This window comes from Salvelinus sp. IW2-2015, linkage group LG20 (genome assembly GCF_002910315.2).
Source record: "Salvelinus sp. IW2-2015 linkage group LG20, ASM291031v2, whole genome shotgun sequence".
Taxonomy (NCBI): Eukaryota; Metazoa; Chordata; class Actinopteri; order Salmoniformes; family Salmonidae; genus Salvelinus; species Salvelinus sp. IW2-2015.
This window is the reverse complement of record NC_036860.1, coordinates 2906158-2928888: the sequence shown is the minus strand read 5'-3', so window position 1 is coordinate 2928888 and position 22731 is coordinate 2906158. Positions and strand designations below refer to the sequence as shown.

General features: G+C 42.8%; 1 protein-coding gene across 1 annotated transcript; it reads right to left on the bottom strand.

Annotated features, from left to right (window-relative positions):
• Positions 1-6226: 6226 nt before the first annotated feature.
• LOC111981225 (activating transcription factor 7-interacting protein 1) lies at positions 6227-16533 on the bottom strand. Its single transcript, XM_070449171.1, is given in 21 exon segments — positions 6227-8164; positions 9142-9209; positions 9296-9415; positions 9538-9657; positions 9779-10603; positions 10736-10826; positions 10829-10916; positions 11195-11265; positions 11391-11465; positions 11579-11706; positions 11940-11966; positions 11969-12004; positions 12007-12045; positions 12048-12134; positions 12559-12636; positions 12639-12699; positions 12702-12754; positions 12757-12830; positions 12832-12949; positions 12952-13418; positions 16254-16533. Coding segments are annotated over 20 exon segments (3108 nt in total). The 5' UTR covers positions 13412-13418; positions 16254-16533; the 3' UTR covers positions 6227-7675.
• Between the last annotated feature and the right edge of the window lie 6198 nt (positions 16534-22731).

The window sequence follows — 22731 nt, the reverse complement described above, 5'->3', positions numbered from 1 at the left end:
CTGTACATGGCACTGACCCTGGTCTGACCCTGGTTGTAAAGGTTAGACAACAACCTTTCCAAATGTACCATGCCCTTCTGAAGTTTAGAATGTACTGCTCTCCTGTTTTTTTTATGTGTAATTGACAAGGATTTCAAGTTTAGTTTATCTCCCTCCTGTCCGGCCTACTCTATAGCTTTTTCAGTGTTAAATTGAGAATATTAATCGACACATATTGGCCTCGACACCTCATGAGATGGGGCGTTTATTAACGAATTTGGCAGAGCATGAACGGTGTGGAGAGATTCAAAATGAACCTTCCTTTGATTTATCTCCTCGCTAAACCCTAATCCTTTCTATCAGTTGATTGAGAATGTGGTCGGATATTCGCGCCTCAAAACACTCAGTGGTTTCAGGGAAAACGGCATGAGCGCTAAATCCTCGTTGGGTCACAGTGTAAAGCCATGTTCAATGTAATTGCTCTCCAAAGCTCTACCTTTCTTATTTTACCCCTTTTCTGCGATGCCGTATTTGTTGCTATAGAGTTTCCATCTGACTGCAGCAGATCAGTTATTGATGAACAAGGAATAGGGAGGATGGGAGAGGTTAGGAACACATAAATGGATGTGCAACCACACACACATGGTGAATTTGGCAATAGGCTTCAGAGGTCCTAAATGTGATTCATGGGAACTTCGAGAAAGGCATGTGCTTTCTTGCTGGGTCAGACAGACAGTGAATGAGAGCTTCCATTAGAACACTAGGCTCTTTATACCTAGTGTAGGTCCAAATTCCAGCAGGCACTCTGATTGGTGCTTGCACACAACCGCACCTGACGCTTCTCTAAACTGACGAGGCCAACAAGTGATGCTGTTTCCCTTCAATTATGTATTTTACACAAATGTACTGTATGTACTAAATTGTCTCCATTCCCCCTTAGTACAGCAGGAGTGTAATGAATAACTTCTATTAATCCTAATTATACCCATGCATATCTCAAAATACCCTACAAGCAATTTCTCAATGAATGAAAGTGGATTTGTCTGTTCAAGGGCATGTTGCATAGGCCATAGTTTAGGTAAATAAATGATTAATTAAATACGCTGATAAATAATGAACTATGTCTCTAGGGAAACATATTGTAAGTTCTATATTTAATAGATTGATAGGCCTCACACAGACACATGCTGTAAACAACACAATCACAGTGACATACACTTAACACATAAACCAAGAGGGTGACCCTAAATGTAAACGTCAGAGAAAAATAATAGAGAACGCTACCATCCAGCCACCATTTCTACCCATTAATACACACAAAATGGCATAAAGGGTGTACCACTTTCCTGTAGTTATATCCTCCCTTACGTCGTTGTGTCAATACGACTCTTCTTAATCAGCTATGATGAATTATTAAACAGACTTTTTATAGCAGATCATGACCCATATTCTCCAGTCTTGGAGTGAATAAACTGCCAATAAATAGTCTCCTTGCCCTATATACTGTAGTTCCCTCCAATCACCAAGCCCAGGGTCTGATCCACAGATGCATTCAGTGGGTTGAATGAGAGGGAGACTGACAGATTACTCTAAGTTTGAAATGGTTTCATAATCTTAGGGAAGAAGTAGGCCTAAAACATGGGTTAGGCCCTGTCTGTGTTAGACAGCATAGCGAGTGACAAAGAATACGGGTGGTTGAACGGAGATTATGAATGTTCACAGCCCCTGCTGTCTCCTGGCCTTGCTATTGAGTCAGCAATGGCTGCAGCACATGAAATGTAGAAGATGCAGGACAACATTGTCTTTTTGATGGTGGAGATCATATGCAAACTTCTATGTTTTAGGATGAAACTCCAGCGTATTCAAATGGTTACTTAGGTTAAACAATTTCAGAACGCATCCTGAATAATTCACGTCCAGTGGTCCTGCAGTGCCAAATGGCATTTTAGAATATGTCAATTTATGGAAATAATAATATGCCATTTAGTAGAAACTTTTATCTAAAGCGACTTACAGTCACGCATGCAAACATTTTACATACGGGTGGTCCCGGGGATCCAACTCACAGTCCTGGCGTTGCAAAGCCCCATGCTCTACCAACTGAGCTACAGGACCTGAATAAATTCAGGATATGCACAGACCACAGAAAGTCAACACAACATGTGGAATTGAAGCCCAAGAGGATCAGTCCAACCATTTCAGGGACAACCACAATCTAAGGGATGGGTGGGCCCATACAAACACATAAAACGTTAACATATACTGTAACACTAGTAAAAACCATTGTATTCAATTCTATCAGTTTAATGATAATCAACTTTCTACCCATTGTTGTTGTTTTTTCCTTTTAGGAGACCCACAAGAATCTTGTGGTTGAGCCCATAGTTACACATTGGCCAACCATCTAGCCCCATTGCGATGTTACTGACAGGTATGACAGACTACATGGGCTTAAGGGCCCATCGGCAGGTAGACTCTTACAGTCACATTTAGGGTCAAAATAGAGCGCACCATGGATAATGGCAAGCATTGCAAGACCAAGTCCTAGGTGGATTTGACGCGTATGGACCTGTGACCTTGACCAATTCTCAGCACACAGAATAAATCCAAACCCTGTCAGCCAAATGATAGGAAAGTGAATTAGAGAAAAGGGGTCAAACACACAGGACATATGATGGATGGACAGGCGAGTGTGTTGCAGCAGACACACTGAGCTGAGGCTCTCAACTCAAAGCGGAAACAGACAACAAAGAAAAGTGCATAATACTGTACGTTGCGACACATTGACGTTTTCCTTTGAAATAATGATGTATTCACCGGATAAGCTGCAGGGAGAGGTAGGCGGAAAGGGCAATGGACTTACTCTCGCTCTCTTACAGTGACACACACACACACACTACATTAACCGAAGTGTCTAGAACTGCATTGGAGAGTGGGTGGGGAGAAGATTTAAAGAGTAGAGTACAGATATAGGCAAAGAAATAGAAGCTTGTTTATGAGGTGTGGAGATGGGTCATTCCACGTAACAAGTTGACTTTAAAATGAGGGAAATTGGAAACATAAATCATGAGAAATAAATAATAATCTTCAGAAATTACTGTCCAAGCAACAAAATAACTACAGCTTTACAATGATGATGAAAACGTGGGGAAATGTATTGAATTGAACAGATATATAGAATTGTCCACGTGGTCTATATTAAAGGGTACTTCATTTAATATAACAGGCTTTTAAAATGCAATATTGGTGCACAATTGAAGGTGTCAAAGGGACTCAAAGGGCACTATTCGTGGAACGACCCAGAAACAGATTATGTAGCCTAAATGTATAGAAAGACTGTGATGAGATCAGAGTTTTTGATTTTATGGACAGACTAACATCTATAAGACCTCAAACAAGGTATTAAAGGCTCAAGGAAAACATCTATAGATATAGTAGATTTTAGGGGAAATTACTGATCTTCGATAATCCACCATTCAACTCGATCAATATCCACCTCTCTGTATCACACACACCGACACACTGTGGTGCAATGCTATGTATGAAAGACTTGGAATATTTATGTTAACATCCACATTGAACGACAAAGTGTGTGCACACATACCATTAATCAATGACAACAAAATGAAGAGCAAGAGAGATAGTTTGTGTGTAAGAGAGACACTGTACTCACCAAATTAACCCTTAATACTGAGTGATTCTAAATGTAATTGTGTTTGTAGATAGGAGAAATTGTAACAATCACAAATATATCACTAGAAGATAAAAGATGCTGAGTCCTTAATCCTTGATAGTAAAATCCCATTAAAATTCATTAGTAGAAAAAAAGTATTAAAATCAGCTTTAGTCCATTTGGAAAAAAACACCAAAAAGTCCTGAATTTCAATTAACAGTTAATTAGAGGCTTTCATTTGGAGTCCAATCCGAGACAGAGTAATTCCTCAGGAAAACAGCTACATCCAGAATGCATTTATCATTGTGAGGAATATGTTTTTAAATCCCATTCCCCAATATCTTCATATAATGTAGAGAATCATAACATTCTCCATCAAGAACAAAAGGAAATATAAAGAGAGGTGGAGAGAGAATGAATTGTGGTTTGCTCTACTTATCTATGTATATGTCTATTGCTGTGTTTAATACACAGTCTTTCCCTCTCTCACTCTCTCTTTCCCTCTCTCACCCTCTCTGTCCCTCTCACACCAAAAAGTCTACGTTTTTTGGTTAGCTCGCAATAAACCAGTTCCCTACAACCTTTTCACCACCCTGTCAACACTTTCCTTCTATTGCTAAACATTGTTCCAAAATAATTACACTAAATCACCTGCCCCTTAAAATATATCACAGTAGTCCCAGTAATAACTTACAAAAATGATTCCCCATATAAGTAAACATAACTCTCAAATTATATCAGAAAAAAGAAATGACCCTCTAATGTATAGAACATTAGGATAAGTGAATAATTTTCTGATGGCAAATTAAAAAGATGGAGCAACAAATAAAGAAATGATTGGATAATTAAAAGTGTGGGGGTGTAGGTGGAAAACAACGATGGGATAGAGATGAATGGCGCTTAAAATGAGTGACAGATGAGAAAAGCATGAAAAAAAAAGATCCTCTGAAAGGGAAAGAATTGCAGCAAGGGTTTTAGTCCATTATCTTGGAGTGCTTGTGTGTCAGAGGGAGTGAGAGTGACAGGAGAGGGGCTGGGGGGAGGGAGATGCACACACAGGTGACACACCAGTAGAATGAGAAACAAGTGAGTATTAAGCGCAGATCTACAGATGTTTGACAGTCTTCATCAGACAGCAGTGGTTTCATAAGAGGTGCAGGATGAGATGGGAACAGTATACTATACTGGTTTATTTCTTTTTTGCTAGATATGGAGTTTGCCTTGGGACCTTGCATTAGTCTCCTCCTGTGTGTGAGTAAAATGATTCAATATAAGGAAACGGAGGCAGTTACCCATTTAATGGGAGAAGAAGAGACTGTTGTGCAATACTGTGAGAGAAAATGTGCTCCTCTGAGAAGAGAGGAAGGCGTTGCAGGATGAATCACTGTGGTTTTGATGGAGGTCAAAAGCAAAAAGGTGATGTTTGGGATGGAGAGAAAGAGCATAGGGGGATGGCATGTCATGAAAACAAGTACCAGCTGAATGATTTGATGAAAGAACCATTCCTCTACCAAGCCATACTGTGGATTAACGTGTGTGTGTGTGTGTGTGTGTGTGTGTGTGTGTGTGTGTTATGTGGATGCGTAACACACACAAACAGATTGAGACGGACACTAAACACTAAGAGACCTACCTATAAATATAAATAAGAATCCCCAAAATAGAGATGCAAAGGATTGTGGGAGAAGAAGAGGTACAAAATAGGAAAAGGTAAAAACATGAAAAAGGTAAAATAGTGTCATCAACCAGTCTTTTCTGGTGGAAAAATCTGGATAATTGAAACACTGGTGGATTCAAAAACTAGTCAAAGTTATGGGGTGGACAGTGAGTGGAGAAATGGGGGGAGGAGGAGRGTGGGTYACAGGGGAAAGATTGGGAGTCATAGGAATGGTAAGGGAAGGGAGAATGGATAAGGAAWWTAAAAAAGYAAAAAAAATCTCTTTCCTTCCTTTTCTCGTTCATAAATAGAAGAAATTGTAGACCAGGTAAATGGAGAAATAGATGAGGAGGCAGAGGACGGAGAGAGCAAGCAAATGAAAAGATAAAGCACCTCCCAGCAAAGCGATGAGGAAGAAGAAGAACAAAGAACGAAAGAAAAAAACAAATACTCCAGTAGCCTCCGTTTTTTTCTTGTCTCTATGTGGAAGGGGGGAATGGCAGTTGCCAGTTATTCCCCCTCCCAGCTTATCTTCTTTCTTCTTTCAACAAAACAAGCCTCCCCATCCAGATGAAAACATGTTATTTTCCTCTAGCTCTGGTCTAGTACATACCACTCACACAGGTTAGACATGTTGCAGAGGCTCATCAATATTGCTTACTGAAAAAGACATGGGGCTATAAGACAAGCATCGCCTGCCTTACTGAACTGAAAATGCTATCTGTCCCCTCTCCCACCCATCCCTGAGAAATCTGGGTGGGAGGGGAGGGAGGAGGGTCCTCTCGCAGAATTAGTATGCATTGAGAGAGTGGAGGAGGAGGGGTGCCTTTCCAATAAATGTCTAGGAACCAGTGTTAGTGTGAATAAAACTGATAAGGGACTAGCTCCCCCTAGAGTCAAGTATCAATATACCAGTATAGTTTACAAACATTTTAATGAAAGATTACAATAGTCTGAATATTTCTTGGTACTTAACCTTTCTGATGTCAGGTCCAATGCATTTATTGACCTGTTTCTAACCAGCCATTAATACATGTCCCTATCAGACAGAACATAAAACGATCAGCAGACAGTGTGAATTACATGGGGCCCAGGAGGGTCTCAGACCCCTGAATGAGACATGAGTCCCCCTAAATGCAACAACGTCAAACTTTGGGGTGGGGGGGGGGGTCTCTAAATAATACTAATTTAACAATTCTACTATTTCTTTAAAATGCAATTTGTACTGCTAGAGGTAAATATTAAAATAAAAGCATATTCCAAATTAAACGAACACCCCCGCCGGTCATGGTTTAAAAAATATATATATCCACGTGGCTGCACTTGTCAACCCGGGACAGTCCCATCTCCCAGCCCCCTTTCAGGCGTCACAACTTCTCTTTCTACAAAAAAGGTCCTTTTGTCAAAGACGGATCAATAAATTCAGGCTACAAAAGTGTAGACCTAATGAAAATCACAGAATGTCATTACACTTTTTGGTGTTTCGTAACGGGTGTCTCTTTCCATTCATCAAATGTTAGGATGCTGGAATTATTTTGGAGTAGAGGAACATGCGCAGGTAGCCTACTTTTTGAAGTTATTTGTTTGACAATATGAAAACATCATGACTGGTTTTGTTCATGCCAAATTAAAAAGGTTAAAAAAAACTATATTAAATTACATCCATAAAAAAAAAAGGTGTCACAGGAGGCCCTAGATCATGTATAATTTAACTGTAGAACTTGTCCTTCACAGTAGCAGAAATTGAGCAGGAGGAAGAGAGATCGCATAGGCTTTAGCAGGCTCATTTCTCATGAGACGCAGAACTACTGTGTATTACCATATAATAGCATGGTCATTCTGCCCTTCATAGTATGTTCTTTCAGTTAGACTGACAATTGCAATGAAAAGTTTGAGTTTTCAAATACCTTCAGGAAACTAGAAGGAGAAGAATACTTTGTCCATAATCGTTCAGAAACGGGACCAGGCCATTTCAGGTTTGATTTTCAAATCCTCTCGTCCTGTGTCAAAGATACCATTTTGGTACAATGCTGCTCCCATGTGGTCAAACACACGGCAGGCAGACAGTGGTCACATGGGGCCAACCGATTTCACCAAGATGGGCAACAACATTTTCCAGTAACATTCCAAAGATAAGTCACTCTTGTAAACACCTGGGCTCAAATATGATTTGAGTGAACAATTCTGATAAAACAAATACCAAACACATTAATTTGAAAATAGAGCAATTAGTTTTGCCAGAAGCTTTACTGAACTTTTCACTTTGGCTAGCTTAGTAACCCGGGGAAAAAAAATCTACAGAATCAACATTTCTCCTCTTGTTTTAACTTGACACAATACATTTTAACTTAAATCTTAGCGTGTGGTTAAATTGGAGCTTTCGGTGAAGGGGACGTTAAGACATCAGTGCACTGAGGCGCACAGAATGGTCCAAAGCGGCCAAACACGTCCCTGGCACGGACTGCAAAGTAGTACTTGGAGCCAGAGACAAACTGTGTGAGTGTACAGGCCATGGGCAAAGCCAAGGCCTTCACCTCCCCTATCTTCTTCCAGAGTAGGGGAGGTGTGCTGGGGCCAGAGTGGTCCTGGTGGTAGGCGTATAGGTGGTAGCTGTCCACGGCAGCACAGCTCCTGTCTACCTCAGTCACAGACCAGGAGAGCACGATGCCGTCATTCTGGCTTGGAACCCGGGTTATTTTGAGCAGAGGCTGCTGTGGAGGGCTGGTGCTGGCCGCTTCTAGGGGCAGGCTGATAGTTTGAGGTGTGACAGGCAAGGGGGGAAGGGGAGAGGGCTGGGGGCAAGGTGTAGAAGATGAAGTGGATGTTGCTGAGGCAACACTTTTAGATGGGGAGCCCTGAAAGATTAATTTGATCAAAATGTTATAACTTTCACTCAGCCTTTCACATCCATTTAGTAGGTTTACTCTCTTTGGTTGATATGTACATTTTATTCCAATTGGAAAACATTCTGGAACATGCAGTATTCCATGGCTGCATTCCAAACACTTAAGACACACCCTCTCCCCTCAGCCCTCAAATTAAGTGGACACTTCTGATGACGTAACATGACGTCTGACGAGTTGACACTTGCAGGGCAAGGGGCGACGGAAGAAGGAATTCATTTTAAATGGCCCGCTCTTGCCCGGAAATGTGTCACTCGGGCATCTCACGGTTGTTTTCAGTCATCATGGAACCACTGGTAGCTGTTGTGTGTGTGCCTTATATGCGCTACAGTCAATTATGATTGCATTTCATATCTTGGCTAGAAGACAACGCCTCCGCAGACATCGAATGTTAGCCATCCTACATTATCAGATACATCGAAAACTACAATGCATAAGTGTGATGTCAGGGAAAGTTGTGCGCAAGCTATCATTTSCAAAAGCTAACCAAACAAAAACATCATTACTTTTATGATAAGTGTTTGAGCCGTCATGTGCATTAGTAGCATTTCTACCATTTCTAACTTATTTACATTTGTTTTTACTTACACTTGTATGTTGACTCTCCATATTAATGTTGGTTTTAAGTTTAGGCTGACTTTCTTAGCGGATTTACAATCAAAGCAAATTGAATTATGGGGCGTTTCAGGCCCCGGAGTGAACATAATTGTACACTCGCAAACTTGATCAAAAACAAGGGCTGAGGGGCTTACGTTGCCAACTTCCCTTGCTTGGCTAATCATTTGAACCGACGACAAAGACGGCCGCGGGTATTCCCCCAATTGCATAAGGCGAGGGTAAGTGGAGGAGGGTGTGTCTTTTATGAGTTTGAAACGCAGCGCACGTATTGAAAGACAGTTGCTCTGCTTTCAAATATTTGGTAGTCTCACCTGCAGGGGGCGACGATAAACGGCGTGTGGAGATCCAACAGCTGAAGTCTGACCAAGAGATGACCTCACTGAAACAATAAATAAAGAGAAAAACAATCTGGGTATTCTACTGTCAACATAACCACAGACAGTGTTGGCACAAGACACCACCTACCGGCCTGTGTTCCGACTGAAGTGGAGGTGGCGGTTTGCTGTGTGGCTGTTGTTCGCTGACCCGCTGTTGAAGGCGAGGGTGAGGCCTTCAAAGCAATCGGAGCCTTCAGCACTCCAGTAACTGCACACAACACATGGGGACAACTTTGAGAGATGTACAACTCACTGCACGTCTGGCCTCTATAATATCATAAAATACTGCTCACCAAAGGAAAGCGGGAGGGAAAGGAATATCAATCTTACCTAGAACATCATCATCCTCCTCCTCCTGCTCCTCCTCCTCTGTCAGGTCTATGAATGCTTCTGATTTGGCAGGGTGAGATGCCTGTGTGGAGTCTGAAGGAGGGTTTGTAGATTTACTACCTACATAGGAGTGTAGGAAAACAGCTTCTCAGTTAGAATGACACTGAGAATCCGGGCAAAACAAACTATTTACATGTACTCTTCCAAGATAACAAGCCAAACTTCTGAGGTGTAAGCTAACCTGTTTTCGCAGGCACCTGTGGTACAGGGGCAGCTAGTCGTGCTGAGGCAGCTAGTTGCGCTGGGGCAGCTGGTCGCACAGAGGGTTGAGTGCCTGTGGTGGCTGGCATTGAGAATCTTGGTAAGGATGAAGTTGAAGTGGAGTTCGCCACAGATACAAGCCGAATGGACTCACAGACGGAGACAGACACACCGGAGCTGGGCCTGCTGACTGTCCCAGTGGCTCCAGAGTGGGAGACATTGGGTGTGGCACAGAGTGTGGTTGTGGCCCTGCGTGTGGGTGTGGTTATGGTTGTGGCCCTGGGTGTGGTTGTGGTTGTGGCCCTGGGTGTGGTTGTGGCCCTGGGTGTGGTTGTGGCCCTGGGTGTGGTCCTGGGTGTGGGTGTGGTTACGGTTGTGGCCCAGCATGTGGGTGTGGTTATGGTTGTGGCCCTGGTTATGGGTGTGGTCATGTGGGACGTTGTGGCAGCTGGTGTGTCAGTGGGTGTAGTCGTGGTTGTGGCAGCGGAATGAGATAAGAGGGCGGATGCAGAGGGGGGCTTGGGAGCAGCAGGGGTGTAGGGAGTAGTCCTCTGCAGGAGGAAGGCAGTGGTGGGTGTCACGGTGGAACTCGTCATGGCGGGAAATGCGCACACTGGGATTAGCTGGGAGTTGGTTGGGTTGGTAAGGATGGCTGTCCCTCCACCAGGCAGCTGTATGAGGAATGACTGGAGAGGGAAGGCGGACGGGCCTGGTGRTGGGGTAACACAGGTGCTCAGCATCAAGGTTTGGGATGTGGGTTGAGATCCGGCTGAGGCTGTGGAAGAGGGGGAAGGTAGCAAGGAGGCTTGTGGAGGAGAAAGAAATGGAGATTTAAAAAAGAAGAGACCGTATACAATAATAATATCAGTTGGTTAAAGAAAACACACAGATTAAGATAAAGAGAAACCTGCCAACAGACTAACTCCCTCCTGCTCACCTGTGGGTACAGGAGTAGGGGTTTGACAGCCCTGATCATTACGTACAGGAGTAGGGGTTTGACAGCCCTGATCATTACGTACAGGAGTAGGGGTTTGACGCCCTGATCATTACGTACAGGAGTAGGGGTTTGACAGCCCTGATCATTACGCTTTGGATCCGGTGGGTTGTTCCCCATTGTTCTGTTTACAAGGAGAGGAAATGATTACAGGCAGAGGATTCAGGAAGCTGATCAAAAGGCTGCTCAGTGGAGAATGATGGTGAACACAAACATAAGTGGATGCTGAGAGATYCAGTATGACYTCACTGTYCATCCAATSAATTGCTTTTATCCCAAATAACTCAATGATAAATTGAATRTTCGTTGTCAATGCACCCATTTCTTTMGGTTACCCTCTGGTGAAATGTTTTTCCTCTGATTAKTTGGGACACGKTGCTACACTTCAAACCATTGACTTACCTCAGGCCGAGAACTGCTGATCCTGCTGGGGTGGTTGCTGTGGCAGAAGTAGAGGTAGGTGGCAACAGTACCTGATGAATATAGGGAAGAGCACTTTGTATAGAGTTCCAATGGTACCACCAATCTTTCAAAAAAGCAAGTTCRCTCTGAAATCACAGTCATCATTGAAAGATCAATTGCCTCCATTTRCACTCACRTCTGGAMGWTTCTTGGCATTCTCCCTGGCCTGGWTGGCAGTTCCAACTTTCTTAGAAAGTCGGSCAATCTTTGCCTGAAAGGGCACACGTGGCGCATGGATTTGCTTGTCTAATGGGCAATACATTCCAATGTCTTTATCCTAGATTACCCTGTTTGTGTTTTATTTATCATCTTRTGACAACTGACCTGCAGGKTCTTGAGTGCACTCGGGTGTTTTTCTATTTTGTCCAGTCTGTCTCTGAGCCCCTGAAGACTCATGTCAAATAGTGTGAGCTGCAGAACACACAACTGCTCCCTCAAAGCTGCTGCACCACCTACAGAGGAATAGGGATTTAATGGGTAAGTGAGGAAAAAAGATGTAAGGTTATTGTATTTGTTTAACCTTAAAACCGGGCCAGAGATTGTTTTATAAATAACACCAAACACGAGAAGGTATCTTAAATAGCCAGAAATATGCCATGCAACTCAGGATTACATGACTACAACTTGGGAAATGAGATGTTTTATTAATTATTTAATTTAAATAAACCACATCTCAATTGAGGACCAACCTTCTTTAGCTTGTGTTGCTTTCAGCGCTCCCACTGATCTTCAGCTCCACATGAGCCTCACCTCTTCACAGTCTACTCTGGGCCTCTTGTTATGCCTCTCACCACTTCCAAGTCTCTTTTCTCCTGTTTTTCACCACCATCCTCTGAGTCTCCGAACAAGGATCGTTTCTTCTGTAGAGCAGCACCCTCCTCTTCTTGTTTAGAGAGAACACAACACATTATAATATCATCCAACTATCAAAACACCGCTATAATCGAAGCCAACATCTTGAAAAAAATATATTGCCGCTAGCCAACAGGCCAGTTGAAGTCAGAAATATGACAAATTCATGCAACCTAGCTAACATCTGGGCAACAGGTAGCCTAGTGGTTAGAGCATTGGTCTAGTAACCGAAAGGTGGCAAGATCGAATCCCCGAGCTGACAAGGTAAAACAATCTGTCGTTCTGCCCCTGACAAGGCAGTTAACCCACTGTTCCTAGGCGTCATTGAAAATAAGAATTAGTTCTTAACTGACTTGCCTAGTTAAATAAAGGTTAAAATAATAAACATACGACTAAACTTGACATAATCACTTTGGTGCTTTAGTTGGGATTGGAAAAGACTATAAGATTACCTTCATCAATCTGAAGGGGTGTCGGTGATGAAGGGGACGGAGAGTCAACTGGAGCACCACTTACAAATTGTTCTGGCTCTTCATGTTAACCTCAACTTTTTCTACCCCTCCTTCACTTTTCCTCTTTCTCATCTTTTCCTCTCTTCCTCATTGCTCTCATCCTGGACATCATCATCTTCACTAAGCACCAGGAACCTGGCCTGACCTCCTGGTCTGACTCTGCCGTGTATGACGGGGAGAGTGAAGGGGAAGAGACAGACTCTACAGCCGTGTGGAGGACAGAGGAGGGAGGTGGCAGGGTTCAATATGGGCACTGTGTCCTGAGTGGTACCTGGTACCAGGTCTACTTCCATACCATCAACCTGTCTCTCCCTTACTGCTTCTGTTTTCCTGAACTCACAGGAGAGGAAACGATAACATCCTCCTTGGAATTTCTATCCCCCTTCATCAGTCCATTCACTTTGTCTTCTACCTCGAGGCTGGGTAATGTAGACTCCTGTCCCTCTCCTTCCTGAACATCTTTTACATCAGAGTGTATGTTCTGTGATGAAGAAACCAGTAATTCAGAGGCTGTTGGTTCCTCAGAGGTCTCAGTGGTTAGGGATGTGGCTGTCAGGGAGGAAGGGGCATGAGTGGTGGTATGTGTAGTTCCATGTATTTCTTTATCTACTTCCATAGACACATCTTCACAGTGCTTCCCATTTACCATTGCTGGCTGAGGTGGGGATGGGAAAGAACATGGAGAGGAAAGAGTGGTGTGAAGGGATTTCAGTTGCTGTCGATCGCTGACTTTCATAGTCTTTTTTGCTCTGAAGATTTTCCTCAGGGGTTCCTCTGCAACAGCAACATCCATGCTTGACCTGAAAGGTGGTAGAGATAAGAGAGCAAAAGAATGTCAATCATGTACAATTCTGTTTTACTCTACTTAATTGCATTTCAATGCTTTTGATTCATGCAAATGAAAAACTGAATCATTTTCATTAATCTCTTCATTAATGAAGTGTATTAAATTCAAATAGAAGTGGGGTCATTGACTTTCCTGTACACACTATTGTTGAAGTCCAAGATAGGACACACCCACAATCATGCAGCTCCTCCTCCTCTTTACACCCTGTCAACTCTGATTGGTAGAGTGCAAAGCCTGCCAGGCAACTCAAGCAGGCGATTCAGTGATGGGTTTTAAATATCTGGCCCCGGTGGGAGGTGTTTGCACCGGGTGAAAAGCGATTGCATTTGTTTAGGAAGCGGGCTGCCTCCTGGGCGGGAGCCAGGTGCCCTGCTCTGGCCGACGGCGGCTCAAAACAAAAAAAGTGGGTTAAGCAGGTGGAGTAATGAGTAGGATTCTGTTTTCACATGCAATTTTTTAAACGCTTTATCCGCCTTCCAAATGAAAGCTAGTTTGACAATTCTGACATATTTTATGCAAAAGGGATGTTTCTGAATGATGCACCATGCTGCTATGTTGACAGCATGAGTTTACAGCCCAGATTACTGTTCCATTTGAGAAGGGTGCTCCTCCCTCACTGCTTTTGACCTTTCATGTCACCTAGCAGCATTCACAGAGGCTMCTAGTTTCTCCAAGCCTGCAGGCAGCAGGGTGGAGAGAAGGAAGGATACAAGAACCCTACTCTTCACTTGCAATAGCCAACCTAGCCTGGAAACCTGACGTTGAATTTCATTGAAGCACAAGATAAATACATGTACGCATGCATACTTGCCAGGCTCGTGCTTACGTGGTTCTGTGCATGCTTCAGGTTACAAATCTGAACACTACCAGCACTTTGAAAAGAGGATTGAATTATGATTTCCTGTGGATAATGTCTCACATTCCTACCTGCAAACAGACCAACCACACAGACAAACAGTAAAGTTAAAATACTATTTTATTCAACATTCTGGCTTGTAGAGGTTGTGAGAGGAAACTTTCCTGATCCAAACACTAATTTATGCCCAACGTAGAATTCCATTTAAAAAAACATCAGGTTTCCAGGCTATAGTCAACTACGCGGTAAGTTCTGCATATACTTACCACTGCCTCTCATCAAAATAGGAATGAAAACAAATCAAACAATCAAGGTGCCTTGCATAGTGCCATGCCATCTTAGCCATGTGATCTTGACAAATTTAGGACAGCTCTTAAAGCCAGTAAGATTTTCAGGTTTTTAAAGCAATAAAATAAACCCCATTGAGTTGGAAGAATCTGTAATGACATTAGTACAAGTTTTCAAATCATCTTTGAAAAAGTAATGTTTCCCTGAAGGAATGTCATTCCTTAAAACTGCCCATCATATAAATCCAGTACTACCTGCAGCTGAAAATGTAATGCGACGCATTTGCTCCATGTAAAGAGTTTCCGTTTGGAAGGGTGGAGACTTTACTTGTCTCTAATATTTTTTCAGGAATTTCCCCCCAGAATCTAATTGAGCATGACACAATTAAGTAAGATTAGTTCTGCGATTCAGAGATTAGCTCCATGTGACCCCCCCTCTGACAGCATGGGCCTGAATTGACTTGTCAAACCCAAGGGTATGGGGTAATCCCCCTATGATAACATTCATGGGGATTCCCTTTGCAGTTGGATGAAATTCTATTTAGCCCAGTTAGATTACCCTGTGAAAGGAGGCAATTAAATGCACCTGTGGACACTCAGACTAAGTATCAACGGCTAGACTAAGTATCAACGGCTAGACTAAGTATCAACGGCTAGACTAAGTATCAACGGCTAGACTAAGTATCAAGGGCTAGACTAAGTATCAACGGCTAGACTACGTATCAACGGCTAGACTACGTATCAACGGCTAGACTAAGTACGACTTTTGATTTTAGTTTCCCAGTGAAAAAAGTCCAGTAGATACTATCAGTCTGCACACCTGGATTTAATTTCATACTAATTGATTACTGTTGATTTGTCGCACCAGGTGTTGGCTAAGTGAAGGAAGGTGTAGCCAACCTAGTCCTACAGTGTATGTCACAAAACAGAATCAATAAGTTAGCCAGGTAACTAACAAACTTTCAGATATAGCGGTTTGTTTTCTGGTTTATCAAAAGACCTAAAGTAAATGATAGATTATTGAGAATATTGAGTTGGTACTGTTTACATTTCAAGTAAATCTTTCTCAGTTAGCTGGCTAAGTCATTGATCCTGACATTACTTAGAGGGCCATGGAGTGCACAGGCTTTTGTTCCAGCCCAGAAATCACACGACACACTCCTGTGCCTCAAACAACTTGAAGTTGAGTATTGTGATATTTAAATTATGAAGTGGTATATTTCACACAATGGTTTGCTTTACACTGACAAAATATGATCTCTAATGGAACATGTATAAGAAGACTGGCTGTAGGAACATTGCCCTTGAAATCAAGACGTTCAGGATCTGATGGCTTGGACACATATTGATGGACAGTGGTGGCTGTGCTGGAGTAGATGGGTCTCATGGGACTGGGCACGGACTGTGGCAAAAGACACTCCAGCGGTAGAAAATGAAGAGGACTAAGTAAGTTAAGTATATTTCAGTCAAAATGTTGCGTTAACGGACCAACAATTGCTACATCAGTAAGGTATGTTGATGCCTTCAATGGCCTCACCAATACTTTACCACTTACATAAAATGATCCATTCAGTGAAGTTTACAGACTAAGATTAAAGTATATCTTAATGCAGTAACTCAATGTTAAACACATGAGGTCACTCACCCTTTACATCCAGTTTCAAAACAGGATCCTGTAGTGACCAGAACTTGCTAAGTGCTAAATTGAATCAACAAATGCTAACTTGCACAGTCATTTAACAACCTAACTTGACCTGTCTGCTTATCCTTATCCTGTCTGTTGTCACTGACTGGGAGTGAATCACAACCACTCAAAACCAGCACATTCTTAGTATGTTCTAAACTTCCCAGCCCACATTCGTATGTTCTAAACTCCACAGCTAGCCTATTCAGTCCGTCAATTCGCTCCCTCTCAAACAAAGCAGGAAGTGTGACGGGGGGGAGGGAAATCCAGACAGAGGAAGGCGGGGCTACCATRTTTGGAGAAACTGGGACCAGATTAAAATAAAGATACAGTGTATGTTCAATATTCAAGTTTAAAATTAGAAGTATCATTAAGATTCACATGTCTTATTTTTGTACTAAACCCACCCCTTAGGGCAGGTTTGTTTGATTGTTGGTGTATAAATGAACAGAATTCCACAACAGAAAAGGGAAACAAAGGTGTTTCAAGGCACTTTCAATTGCACCATTCTTCATGAAAAGGAGTCATCTACTTTTTTTTAGCTACTCTCCTACTCTATACTCATCATACAAAACAGTCCCATCTCAATCCATCCCGCCTTGTGCTTCAGGCATTCTCTCTCCTCCTTAGCACAAAACATTATTATCCTGAATATTGTCCCCAGAATACTCATTACTATCTTGTGAGGAACTATACCCAGAGGGAAATAAACTAACACGATTCAAAACCATCTCATATTGCTTCTGTGTGTTTACTACTACTTTTTCTTACTGTTTGATTAGTATTAGAATATTTGTATGCATCCTATGTTTACTTTTCAATCGATAGTTTAACACAAATAAGCCTACATCAACAGCCTAGGTTCTGCAACCTCATTATGCATGTCAAGCTTTTCAGTCAGCCATTTTGGCAGCTGTCGAAGAAGAGTTTTTTTTAAATTTAATTATTGATTAAATTAAGTGTTCTAGCTAGGTATCCTGTCATTATGAATGAACGACTGTAGGCTAAAACAAATATCTTACACAGCAACAATCTCCACAATATTGGCTCAATTGAAATGACTTATCTTGGACATCAAGTGAGAATCATTTGTTTTTATTTGTCATACATTTTCTGCTCGTTGCCCATTCAAACATGGGCAACACAAGTAAGGGTTAGAGCAATTGAGATTCCAATAAAGTAGGCTATTGGCCAGACAGCTGGGTTGGGCCGGCTAGATGGCTGGATGGACAGGTTTTTAGAAATGTTTGCACATTTATTAAAAATAAATGTCTTATGTAAATAAGTATTCAGACTTTTGCTAAGAGACTTGAAATTGAGCTCAGGTGTGTCCTGTTTCCATTGATCATCCTTGAGATGTTTCTACAACTTAATTGGAGTCCACCTGTGGTAAATTCAATTGATTGGACATGATTTGAAAAGGCACACACCAGTCTATATAAGGTCCCACTGTTGACAGTGCATATCGGAGCAAAAACCAAGCCATGAGGTCAAAGGAATTGTGTCAAGGCACAGATCTGGGGAAGGGTACCAAAAAATGTCTGCAGCATTGAATGTCCCAAAGAACACAGTGGCCTCCATCATTCTTAAATGGAAGAAGTTTGGAACCACCAAGACTATTCCTAGAGATAGCCGCCTGGCCAAACTGAGCAATCGGGGGAGAAGGGCCTTGGTCAGGGAGGTGACCAAGAACCCGATGGTCACTCCGACAGAGCTCCAGAGTTCTTCTGTGGAGATGGTTGTCCTTCTGGAAGGTTCTCCCATTTCTGCAGCATTCCACCAATCAAGCCTTTATGGTAGAGTAGCCAGATGGAAGCCACTCCTCAGTAAAAGGCCCATGACAGCCTGCATGGAGTTTGCCAAAAGGTGCCTAAATGACTTTTAGACCATGAGAAACGAGTCTCTGGTCTGATGAAACCAAGATTGAACTCTCTGGCCTGAATGTCAAGCGTCAGGTCTGAAGGAAACTGGCACCATTCCTACAGTGAAGCGTCGTGGTGGCAGCATCATGCTGTGGGTAGGGTTTTCAGCAGCAGAGACTGGGAGACTAGTCAGGATCGAGGGAAAGATGAACGGAGCAAAGTACAGAGATCCTTGATGAAAACCTGCTCCAGAGCACTCAGGACTTCAGACTGTGGTGAAGGTTCACCTTCCAACAGGACAATGACCCTAAGCACACAGCCAAGATGACGCAGGAGTGGCTTCAGGACATTTCTCTGAACATCTCTGGAGAGACCTGAAAATAGCTGTGCAGCGACGCTCCCCATCCAATCTGACATACCTGGAGAGGATCTGCAGAGAAGAATGGGAGAAATTCCCCAAATACAGGTGTGCCAAGCTTGTAGCGTCATACCTAAGAAGACTCGAGTCTGTAATCGCTGTCAAAAGTGAGTCAGCAAAGTACTGAGTAAAGGGTCTGAATACTTATGTAATTGGGATATTTCAGTTTTTATTTGTCATTATGGGGTATTGTGTGTAGATTGATGGGAGGGAGGGGGGGGGGGGGATTAATCAATTTCAGAATAAGGCTGTAATGTAACAAAATGTGGAAAAAGTCAAGGTGTCTTAATACTTTCCGAATGCACTATATATTCTCGGGATGGAATATTTGTAAAATACTGGGAAAATATTCAACCCTTATGGATAGGCTGACCAAAATAAATTTAGAAATCTATGTTATTCAATTATTGCACCCACACTGCTCGCAAGCGTCTGCGTTGCCAAGGGCTAAAATATAACTTTTATTTTTGACGCAGATCGCACTGCAAGTCCTGCCTCTCCCATCTCCTCATTGGTTTATAGAAGCAGGTACCCACGTGCCATCTCCTCACTGGTTATACCCACGTGGGTGATTGAAAGACGAACTGCGTTGCCAATCGGTGTAGTAATACAATGAAAGTTTAGATGCCAATCACCATCTAAGTTCAAAGATGAAAAAGCCTGGAAGGAGGAGAGATGACTAGAAATGATCCGGTTGACCGTTTTATGTGTGGATTAATTGTCYGAGTAGAGGACCTTGTGCATTTCAGGTAAAATAACAACTCAATGTTTATTTCCCAGGACAAGTTAGCTAGCAACAGCACGCTAACTAGCTAAATTGCCATAAATGTTTAATGCTTTTCGACCTGTTCCTATATTAATGTAATTGGTTCAAAGTTAGTTTTTATATTTTAACCTGCGTGTTGTGATCACGTTTGGTGTAGGGGGACAAAATTAATTGATGCACGATMGCGCACGATGGCACACGCGCGCAGCTGGTTTGGGTTCCGTGTTATGGAGACTAATTTTGTCTCTCAAACAGGTAGGCCTACCGCTTATTTACTGAATAGGAAGAAATGGGCTCTAACACAAAGACCTCTATAGCATTGATTATAGCCGTAGCGTTCTCAACTCTGGTCCTCGTCTTCATGCTCTCCTTTTCAAACTGAACAAGATATCAGTAGGCCTAGTCCACGTGCACAGATATTGAATTTTTTTAAACAATTGACTCACCTCCTGAAGTGCCACCATACACAGCACAGTCATTGATTGGCTAGGCAGTACAAAAGGGTTTACGTCAGCGAGAGCAGAGCAGGCCGGGGCTCTTGATTGGGAATACCTAACCATTGTAGTGTTTAATGCAGTGTAGCCTAGTTTTACAGCCACCATCCCAGCAGTGCAAAAACTTAAAGGAGTACATTTTGATAGAAATATAACGTGCTTCTCCGAGCACGATCTTTGTATAGCCTAGGCCTGTAGGCTATGGATAGTTTTTTTTGAGACCACACTAGGCACACTTGATGTTGCTGRCCAGCAGAGATTAGGGGCATCATCGGGCACATTTATATTTAACCTTTATTCAATTAACTAGGCAAGTCAGTTAAGAATAAATTCTTATTTACAATGGCGGCCTACCACGGCTAAACCCGAACAACGCTGGGTCAATTGTGCGCCGCCCTACGGGACTCCCAATTACTTGTTGGTTATTACTGCATTGTCGGAACTAGAAGCACAAGCATTTCGCTACACTCGCATTAACATCTGCTAACCATGTGTATGTGACTAATACAATTTGATTTGATTTGATTTGATTTGATTTGATCACGGCCAGATGATACAGCCTGGATTCAAACCAGGGACTATAGTGATGCATCTTGCACTGAGATGCAGTGCCTTAGATCGCTGCACCACTCGGGAGCCCATGAGATACTATAATAAGAAACTAATTTTAGAACCCTGAGCAATATGACATTTAAATGATTACAAATTAGATGACCCTCCCCTGGACTAAATGTAAAAAATACTAAACCCTCCCGCTGACTGATATTGAAAAAGCATGACCCTCCCCCATTTTCCTCTGGGTAAATATTGCGTACATTTCGATCTCTCCCTTAGCTATAATTGTCCCCGACACGACTCGAACATACTGTATGTAGCTCAACCAGGCCTGCCTTGAGAACAGTCTTCGCACAGAGTTTCTGAACCCGGACGCACAACATAGTGAGACTTCTGGGAACGCTTGGGAAACAGACCAGGCAAGGGTTTGAAGTCAATGAGAGAAGTGAAAAATTAATCCTTAGTTGTTAATTTTCTGAATCTAAAGGCACAACCTAGATTTGAGGCAATGCTGAACATGTTATTACTACATTCTTGTGAAAGTGACAAACTGACACGTTTTCATTTTAGTCAAAAACAACTTTTTATTGAACGCCTGCCTTTGATTTGACGACGACCTGTTCCCATTCATTTTGCCATCTGGAATTTTAGAACTACTTCATATAAGGTATGTAAACTCAGCAAAAAAAGAAACGTCCTCTCACTGGCAACTGCGTTTATTTTCAGCAAACTTAACATGTGTAAATATTTGTATGAACATAACCAGATTCAACAACTGAGACATTAATTGAACAAGTTCCACAGACATGTGACTAACAGAAATGGAATAATGTTTTCCTGAACAAAGGGGGGGTCAAAATCAAAAGTAACAGTCAGTATCTGGTYTGGCCACCAGCTGCATTAAGTACTGCAGTGCATCTCCTCCTCATGGACTGCAGCAGATTTGCCAGATCTTGCTGTGAGATGTTACGTCACTCTTCCACCAAGGCACTTGCAAGTTCCCGGACATTTCTGGGGGGAATGGCCCTAGCCCTCACCCTCTGATCCAACAAGTTCCAAACGTGCTCAATGAGATTGAGATCCGGGCTCTTCGCTGGCCATGGCAGAGCACTAACATTCCTGTCTTGCAGGAAACCACACACAGAAAGAGCAGTATGGCTGGTGCCATTGTCATGCTGGAGGGTCATGTCAGGATGAGCCTGCAGGAAGGGTACCACATGAGGGAGGAGGATATCTTCCCTGTAACGCACAGTGTTGAGATTGCCTGCAATGACAACAAGCTCAGTCCGATGATGCTGTGACCCACCGGCCCAGACCATGACGGACCCTCCACCTCCAAATCGATCCCGCTCCAGAGTACAGGCCTCGGTGTAGCGCTCATTTCTTCGACGATAAACGCGAATCTGACCAATACTCCATGTGAGACAAAACCACGACTCGTCAGTGAAGAGCGCTTTTTGCCAGTCCTGTCTGGTCCAGCGACGGTGGGTTTGTGCCCATAGGTGAGGTTGTTGCTGGTGATGTCTGGTGAGGACCTGCCTTACAACAGGCCTACAAGCCCTCAGTCCAGCCTCTCTCAGCCTATTGCGGACAGTCTGAGCACTGATGGAGGGATTGTGCGTTACTGGTGTAACTCGGGCAGTTGTTGTTGCCATCCTGTACCTGTCCCCCAGGTGTGATGTTCGGATGTACCGATCCTGTGCAGGTGTTGTTACACGTGGTCTGCCACTGCGAGGATGATCAGCTGTACGTCCTGTCTCCCTGTAGCGCTGTCTTAGGCGTCTCACAGTACGGACATTGCAATGTATTGCTCTGGCCACATCTGTAGTCCTCATGCCTCCTTGCAGCATGCCTAAGGCACGTTCACGTAGATGAGAGCGGCATCTTTCTTTTGGTGTTTTTCAGTCAGTAGAAAGGCCTCTTTTAGTGTCCTAAGTTTTCATAACTGTGACCTTAATTGCCTACCGTCTGTAAGCTGTTAGTGTCTTAATGACCGTTCCACAGGTGCATGTTCATTAATTGTTTATGGTTCATTGAACAAGCATGGGAAACAGTGTTTACAACCCTTTACAATGAAGATCTGTGAAGTTATTTGGATTTTTATGAATTATCTTTGAAAGACGGTCCTGAAAAAGGGCAGTTTATTTTGTGTAGGCTTACCCTGGCGGGWCATTTTGATAGCCATGTAATTCTCTCTAACAAGGTGAGTGTTCTCAATACAAATTCCTGCAGGAAGGCCCTGCATGTCATCTCTAGCTGACACTGCCAGTTACCGTTCACCAGGGCAATCAGAGACCATTGTAACCCAGAGACCTCCTGTGCCCAATCCATGAATTTGCATCTC